Source organism: Sander lucioperca, chromosome 21, assembly GCF_008315115.2.
Source record: "Sander lucioperca isolate FBNREF2018 chromosome 21, SLUC_FBN_1.2, whole genome shotgun sequence".
NCBI lineage: Eukaryota > Metazoa > Chordata > Actinopteri > Perciformes > Percidae > Sander > Sander lucioperca.
In genome coordinates this window covers 3,259,231-3,267,976 of record NC_050193.1, presented here as the reverse complement: position 1 = coordinate 3,267,976, position 8,746 = coordinate 3,259,231, and the positions used below count along the sequence as shown (strand labels likewise).

Genomic DNA, 8,746 nt, shown 5'->3' with positions numbered 1-8,746 from the left:
TTCAAGAGTAAATAACCGTGTGTCTCCTGCTTGTGTGTGTCATGTCACAGCAAACAGCTCGAATAGGTGGCACAAAGGATTTCAATGTTTGCTTGCACAATAGAAGAAACGGGGGGGGGAAGTCTGAATGTAAACCTGCAGGGTCTAAAATAACACAGTCAACTCAGGAAAAACAGACAGGTTTGAACCTGCAGAGAGAAGAATCCAGGGGGATGTGAGACAGACAAGGGCTGCGTGTCATTAGACGTTTGAAATGTGCAAAAACTGCCAAGCGGATTAGATAAAAACTGATCCCATCAGGCTGACAGAAGAGCACAAACAGCTGAACAAACGGTGCGATTGAGTTACCAGGAAGACATTTTCAGATAGCAGAACAAACAGAGATGTGTTATCATTGTGCAACAGACGTAAAGTTCCCTGCTGTGATTGGCTGCTGTGTTTGCCGGCTCCGTGGCCCCTTAGGCATGCCGTGGGGTCTGGACCCTCCTCCCCTTGCTCACATCCAGGTGGGGATAAAAAGGAGCCAAGTTTGCACTCCGCTTCATTCTCTTGTCTCCATCCAGAGCAGACAGACTCCTCCACCATGACCTCCTACGCTCGCTCCGTCACCTTCTCCAGCGGGAGCCGCCTCAGCTCCGCAAGGGCCCCCAGCGTGTATGGCGGCGCCGGTGGCGCAGGAGTCCGCATCTCCAGCATGAGTGCTCCTAGGAGCTTCTCCTCTGCCGGGGCAGGGTTTTCTGCTGCCAGGTCTGGCAGTGGTGGCTTTGACCTGGCCGACGCCATCGACATCTCCGACAACAAGAAAGTGGCCATGCAGAACCTCAACGATCGCCTGGCGTCCTACCTGGACAAGGTGCGCAGCCTGGAGAAGGCCAACGGTGACCTGGAGCTGAAGATCAGACAGTTCCTGGAGAACAAGACCAAACCGGAGGGCCACGACTGCGTTGCGTTCAAGGCCGCCATCAGCGACCTGCAGGACAAGGTGAGCCAGGCTCTGATTCTGTACGCAGGTCTGTCTCTGACAGAAGAGATTCATTGATAAGTTGTCAAACATTAGATTAATCGCCAACGATTTTGACAATCTATCAGTTTGAGTCATTTTTTATGAAATACAGTGAAACTTGTGTGACGTCAGCTTGTTAAATGTGAATATTTTCTAGTTTATTTTCTCCTCTGTGACAGTACAACGGAAAGACTAGAAGTGTGAGATCATGTGAAGCCTTTATGCTTGAAAATTAATCTTCTCGGGCACAAAAGCTTCGTCGTCTCTGACACAAAAAGCCCCGCGGCCAAATTCAGGCAGACAGCCGTGATGTGTTGTTGGATGCAGGATGAAAACAGGTGCAGCCACACAATAAACAAAAGGAGGTAACTGAAGCACAGCCAGGCTACAGTTCCATTCAGAGTTGGTGCCCTAGGCAAGATTTCAGCTGGTTTCATCCCTTTATTAGATGTTTCTGTCACTTTTCTTCACTCATTCGGATGGCCAGCGCCCCTAGCATTTGCCTATACTGCCTTTACCATGGGCCAGCCCTGGTCTAATTTGCATGATATACATACAAGAACCACTAAAACAATGAGGGGAAATTTGACTTATATTTGAATAGTCTTGTCTCTTAAATCAGTTTTGTAGCTGCCTCATGGACCTTTGTTCAGTCCACACTCATTCAGGACAAAAATAAATCAATCCAAAAGTTAAGTTGCCTTTAATTCTAAAAGCCTAAAGTAGGATGAACCTGCAGAGATGTGCTGCTGTCTGCTGTTTCCTCCCCTGGATCAGATGAAATATTTCTTTAAGTCTCAGTACAGGTTACATTTTATTTCCATTTATTTTATTTATCAGGACAAAGCACATTAATCAACATTCCTGTAATTGGACATGTGAACACATGAGGTTTAGATCCACCAATCAAGTATGACAAATTAAATTCACCATTGACTTTTTAAACAATGTTTAGGGGGAAGTCAAGGGAATTAATTCCCTGCAACACAAAGGAGACATAGCCAAAATGGTGTGCCGGTTGCTTTCTACTTTAAAAAAAACAAACAAGACATCATAAAGACAGCAACAGCAACAACTTTAGCTTTCTCAAGAAGCCATGCAAAGCGACAGGAAGCAGCCAAGCAACACTGATTACAGTAATTTTCTTGATACTTGAAACATGCAGTGCAGCAATAATAATAAAACAAATAAATTAAATAAAAATCTGGATGGGGTTCTTAGTTGATTATTAAAAGTTGCTGTACAAGTTAATAAAATAGTTAGAAATAGTTAAAGTACGAGTGAAATCAATCCAATTTTACAAATGAACAAAAAAAAAAGATATGTTAGAGAAGGAGCAGGCAGAGGCATAATGCTTATATAGTCCGGCCCCTACTTCACAATATAATGTTATTACAGAAAAAAATCAAAATTAATAGATCATACATTGTCACACTCTGATGATGAAATAAATCTGTGCTGCCTGTGTGTGTGTTTCAGATCCTGAGTGCCACCCGGACAAACGGATCCCTCTACCTGTCCATTGATAACGCCAAGCTGGCTGCTGACGACTTCAGGGTCAAGTGAGTTTACCTACAACTGCAGCTTTTAACTTTTTGTTCAATGTATTGTTTTTATTATAACCTATGCTCTTCTATTCTTTATTCTTATTCCTCCTTACCCCTTTTTTCAAACTTCAACTCCTCCCACATTTTTCAACATAGAAACTTCCTTCAAACATCAACATATTCAGCTTGATACAAAATGACGTGCTATTACTTTTATCATTCATAACTTTCATAATTTTCAAAATTTTCCCCATTCAAGTGAATATGGGATCATATATGGGACTAATTAGGGCTGAGTGAGAAAATCAGATATCACAATATTCTTGACCAAATACCTCAATATCGATATTGCGGCGATATTCTAGGGTTGACAATTGGTGCTTTAACAAAATATCTTCACACTTAGATTTCAGATAAATAATCATCTGTAATGTGGACATAATGTCTAAGTGGGGAAAAGGCAAATAATAGAACAGCTAGAACAGTCTGGTAAGTTCACAAAAGTACATCATATCACAATATCGATATAATATAGATATATTGCCCAGACCTAGGAATAATGAGAGCAGAAATGTCAGGAGGAGAACAGAAAGAAGCCCTCTTTTGCCGGCTACTGTTCTGACATTTTTTTACACTACACATACCATTGTTTTAGGGGTGGTGTTTCTCAGTCCGTAGGGAGTGGGGTTGAGAACCGGAGGGTTGCTGGTTCAAGTCCCCATACAGACCAAAGTACGGAGTGTGGACTGGTAGCTGGAGAGATGTCAGTTCACCTCATGAGTACTGCCGGGGTGCTCTTAACCAAGGCGCCATACCCCCCCAACCGCTCAGGGCGCTGGTCCAGCACTGGCAGCCCACTCACTCTGACATCTCTCCATTTGTGCATGAACAGGTCCTGAGTGTGAATCATCCTGTGTGTGTGTGTGTGTGTGTGTGTGTGTGTGTGTGTGTGTGTGTGTGTGTTATATTATATATAACAGAGTGTAAATTGTAATTTCCCCAATGGGGATCAATAAAAAGTACAAATTAAATTAAATTGCAGTAGGAGTTATGGTTTTTGAGCTAGAAGCAAGAGTATTTAAAGGTGCACCAGAGGCTCATCTCTGTGAAAACAACTCTTTGAGACAGGAGTTGTCATGGCAACCTTTAACTGCAGTTGCTGACACAGAGCTCATTGAGAACTATTCTCAATATGTTACCTACTTCTTACACATTTAAGCAAGCAATCCCGTGTAGCATTAGCCTTTTCTAAAAAACAATTAAAATATTCCACACATTTCAAACATGGGTGTTATTCAACTATTCAACGACATTCATGCTAATTAAACCTGTTCCCAGTTTTTCAACTATTCTCACACATTCAAGCCAGCAATCCAGTGTAGCGTCAACCTTTCAACATACAGCATTCACACCGCAATTTCTTCAGAAATTGCATTCTCTAGTTATTAGATATTATTCATTATTGGTGACGTTTAGGCGACTAAAACTACTTTAAAACAGTTTAAAATTAAAGAGGTCTTGGCTGTGGTTTCTCTGGTGAAGTTTTCCTGTTTTGAACAAAGCTGACAATCTTATTGTTGCTTCGTTCGTGTTCAGGTTTGAGAACGAGCTGGCCATGCGTCAGTCGGTGGAGGCCGACATCACCGGGCTGAAGAGAGTCCTGGACGACCTGACTCTGGGAAGATCCGACCTGGAGATGCAGATTGAATCGCTGAGAGAGGAACTCATCCAGCTCAAGAGGAACCACGAGGAGGTGGGCACGAAATGCTAACTAACTGCATTCAAAATGAATTCAGGAGAGTTAATTTTGAAGTTTTGTAAGCCTCTAGCTCACCCAGTAAGAGCGTTTGCCCCATGTTGGCTGAGTCTTGCAGCGGCGCAGGGTTCGAATCCGCCCTGCTTCTCTTTGCTGCGTGTCATCCCCCTTTCATATCTATCCACTTTCAAATGAAGGGAAAAGCCCCCCAAAAAAAAATCTAAAAAAAGAAAAGGGTGTCAATATTGTGTGAGAGCATTTCAGTTGTATGTGTGTGAGGTTTCAGTATAGTATGTGACATATCATTTTTCAGTAGTGTATATGAAAGCATTTCAGGAGCGTGTATGAGAGCATTTCAGTTTTATGTGTCTGAGGTAATTGTGAATAATGTCCTTGATGGCCCCTCATAGCCTGTCTTCAGTATTTTAGTGTAAAGTTGCAAAGGCGATCTTGATTACAGATTTGTCCCAAAAGGTGGCCAGTAAAAGTCTTCAAAGATCATTCAAAAGACAACTGAATTGAAAAGGATATGAAAAAGAAATACGCAAGCAGCGAATCTTGATAAAGAACTTAAAAACAAACTTTTTGTTATCATCGTCATCGTCCAGGACCTGCTGGCTATGCGGGCCCAGGTAGGAGGCCAGGTGAACGTGGAAGTGGACGCCGCTCCGCAGCAGGACCTGTCCGCCGTCATGGCCGGAATCAGAGAACACTACGAGACCGTCGCCAACAAGAACCGCAAAGAGCTGGAGTCCTGGTTCCAGACCAAGGTGAGCGATATGTAAATCCTCTTAACCAAACTGTAGGGTGGGACGATATGCTTTTGTCCTGATTCGATTCTTTCCCAAAACATGGGCGCCAAATGGATTTGTATTCGAATTTTCATTTATTGCGATTTGATAGTATTGTGTGAGTGTTGTGATTTTCTTTTCCTTCTTCATTAAAACTAAAGTTGAATAAAACACTTCTAGTGACAATATATCATGAGATATTTTTAAAAACTGATAGTTTTCTAAGAAGAATGGCATCACATGTCAGTCAGTCAGTCTAACATTTATTTATTTTGTAAAGAAGTACATAACATGGATTTTCTGCATTTTTGGCGGAAATGATGTAGTCTATACGTATACCATATGAACAAGAAATATTAGGTGAATCATTGGTAAAAAAAATAAAGGTTGCTCGTTCCAGATGTTTATTAATGTGTTCTTTATTAATCCTGCAAGGGGAAATTACAATGTTTTCACTCTGTTGTTATTACACACATTACACACACATGCTCAGTGCCTATACATGCACTAATGGAGACATGTCAGAGTGAGGGAGCTGCCCATGGAAAGGCGCCCCAAGCAGTTGGGGGTTCGGTGCCTTGCTCAAGAGCTCCTTGGCAGTGCCCAGGATGTGAACTGGCACCTCTCCAGCTACCAGTCCACCACCATACTTTGGTCCGTATGGGGACTTGTGTGTTTATGTGCGATTTGTCACCAATTTTGTTCTCTCGACTGCCCAAGACTAATTCCTCCTATGGGACACAATAAAGGCGTATCTTATCTTATAAAATATCTTCCTCCGGAAAAGGTCTCTTTCTGACCTCATATTTACAAAGAAAAATTGGGTATTAGAGGGTAGGAATAAATGAGCGATATCGTCGTATGGATTGGAGGACTTATTGGAAATAAGAGTGACAAAAAGCAGATTTTGATTCATGAGCAGTGTGAAAACTTTGTTTTTGTTGTTTTGTAGTCCGAGGATCTCAATAAGGAGGTCGCCGTGAGTACGGAGACTCTTCAGTCGTCGCGCTCCGAGGTGACCGAGGTGAAACGCTCACTACAGGGCCTGGAGATCGAGCTTCAATCACAGCTCAGCATGGTGAGCATCTACCATCCATTTTGAATCCTCATTACAGACATTACAGCACTTTGTAAATGTATGTATGATACAGTGTATCATAAACACTAAACACAGTGAAAAATGTCACTGTAAAAAAAAAAAAAATCTTAATTGTTTTCTATCTGTTGTTTTATATCCTTGTCTGGATTTTTTTCTTCTCTTTCCTTTAAATATTTAAAACATATTCATGTTCATTTGCAAATTTGTGTCATGCATGTACAGCTGTCTTTAACCCTTGTGTTGTCCTTCGGGTCACTTCAATGTTAGGTGCGTTCCTTTTATAAGCCCTCAGGGGATGTTTTTTATCCAAACTGTGCAATTTATTATGTTATTGTATATTTATTCGTTTATTTTAATTTATATGCACAATTAAATAAAGAAAGAAAGAAGGAAATCATCGCAGTTTGTCAAGTCAACTTTCTGCAATATGTACCAGACATACAGGGGAATCGAAAATACATTTCTCTCAGACCCACTGTGCAATAAGGACAGGTACAAATAGTATAATATAATAAAGATATAAAAGATAAGTAATATTTACAAATACAGTCATACATTTTAAATTCTGAATAGTGCAAATGGAAGGCAAAACCAGACAGTATAAAAAAACTAAAGATATAAATCTCCTGACACTGTTTGTTCTCCCTTTCCAGAAAAAGTCTCTGGAAGGAACCCTCGCGGAAACCCAGGGCCGCTACGCCAACATGCTGGCAGGTTACCAGAGGCAGGTGAGCAGTCTGGAGGAGCAGCTGGCCCACCTCAGGGCTGACCTGGAGCGACAGGGACAGGAGTACCGGATGCTGCTGGACATCAAGACCAGACTGGAGATGGAGATCGCCGAGTACAGGAGGCTGTTGGACGGAGAGATGTTCAGGTGAATGCACCAGCTCATTCTGGGATGTTCTGGGACATAGATAGATCAAACAGATGCAGTATATTAAACATTTCAAGCAGATACAGAAAACAATGTGTAAAATCGGTGTTTTCCCTAGGTTTGTGTAATATTCCTTGTATATACCTTCCACCAAACGACTCTTCAAGTTATTCCTCTGTCTCAGACTAATGTATATATTCTATAAATAATGAAAACCTGAGAGTCTTGCTAGAATCGGGGGGGCTCCCGTCCTCTCCATCATTTTGAGGTAAGGTCATAAAACTCAAAGTCAGTCTTTCTCCCGTCTGGACGATCAAAATCAAATGTGTTTGATATTATCCTAAGTTTTAAGTCTTGGTAGTGAAGTCAAATCACGTGAACATCGTCAGCAACCACTGGGTGCTCTCCCTCCAGTACCAAACAGGAAGCAGCAAAAAGCTAGAGCCAGTGGTGTTTATGGGTTTATGGCGTCGCGCTAAGCTAAACGCTAAAGAGGGAAAAGTTGCAGATTTTCAACCCTTCTGAAGCGAGTCATCCAATGGGAGTTTTACTGGCAAATAAACACCGACCTCTGGGTACTGGAGACATTCATCTGCATGTACGGCAGAACAGAACATCTGCAGACTTTCCCTTAAATTACCAGCTAATGCTAGTGGTAGCTAGCTAGCTTGGTTTACTTTTTCAAAAGGAATCTATTTGTAGTCTTGCCAATTGCGACCCTGCAAGATCCCTGGTCTTTACATATTATGACAGATAACATTAGTCTTTAACGTTTGATGTGAGATGTCACATTTTAGTTACTTCAGAATATTTTCAGAGTCTTCTAATATACTCTGAAATATTTATAGGACCTCTGGCATATTTACAGGACCTCCCTCATGAAAATGTGAAATTTGTTAATTGAAAAAAAAACAATTGAAAACCATAATTTTTTCTATATTACTATATTACCAATGTTGGTAAATCTAGAGTAGATAATGAATCAACAACACTCAAAAATAAATAATGCAAATTAAATAATACAAAGTTTAAAGAGCACAAAGTATCAATATAGAAACATGCATGTTTGTATGAGTATCACTTGTAAATGTAACGTTGAAGCTAACGGGACTGTTTGTGTGTCTCACTGCAGCCCGCCAACCACCACTTCAACTTCATCTCGTAAAGTTATGATCGTCACCAAAGAATACAGCGACGATGAAGAGGTCAGCTCTGAAACTCAGAAGTGAAACAGCAACACGCTGCCAACCGTTCTCAGAAATAAACAAATAAAATGATGAACTGAAACGTGTTTGTATGTGTGTTTTCTGTGTATTATATCTGTAGTCTTGACTCATATCACTCAAAATAACTACATTCTCTTTTTATTATAGATAAAGATCGTGTGAGTTATACTATAATACATCATAATTAAATGATTCTGTGCTTAATGTTTCACAAGTTACCAAACATAATACAAAGGGCTTAAGAAGTGGCCACATGGTGGTGCTATTGGGACCATGTCTTGGGATCTTGAGGGCAAAATTTTAGGGACCATGTATCGCAAATTTGATGTCTTTAGAGTGTATAGACTTTGAGATATTAGATGAGAAAGAAAGGGGTCAAAATATGCAGTTTTCCCATGTTTTGTGCTAAGAACGGTTGTCAGATTGCTACCAAAACATCACAGCTGATTT

The 8,746-nt window shown here is 41.0% G+C and overlaps 1 protein-coding gene across 2 annotated transcripts in view; it reads left to right on the top strand.

The window, feature by feature from the left end:
• Positions 1-233: 233 nt before the first annotated feature.
• Positions 234-8,746, top strand: part of LOC116049985 (keratin, type I cytoskeletal 13-like) — an 83,747-nt gene continuing 75,234 nt past the window's right edge. Inside the window, exons 1-7 of one of the 2 annotated variants that reach the window (XM_031300044.2) lie at positions 240-982; positions 2,483-2,565; positions 4,147-4,303; positions 4,915-5,076; positions 6,050-6,175; positions 6,850-7,070; positions 8,203-8,361. In XM_031300044.2, coding sequence (XP_031155904.1) covers positions 584-982; positions 2,483-2,565; positions 4,147-4,303; positions 4,915-5,076; positions 6,050-6,175; positions 6,850-7,070; positions 8,203-8,299 — 1,245 coding nt within the window. In that variant the 5' untranslated portion in view covers positions 240-583 and the 3' untranslated portion in view covers positions 8,300-8,361. Of the gene's footprint in view, positions 983-2,482; positions 2,566-4,146; positions 4,304-4,914; positions 5,077-6,049; positions 6,176-6,849; positions 7,071-8,202; positions 8,362-8,746 lie in introns of those variants that run through there. The other variant, XM_031300043.2, reaches the window with a different exon arrangement.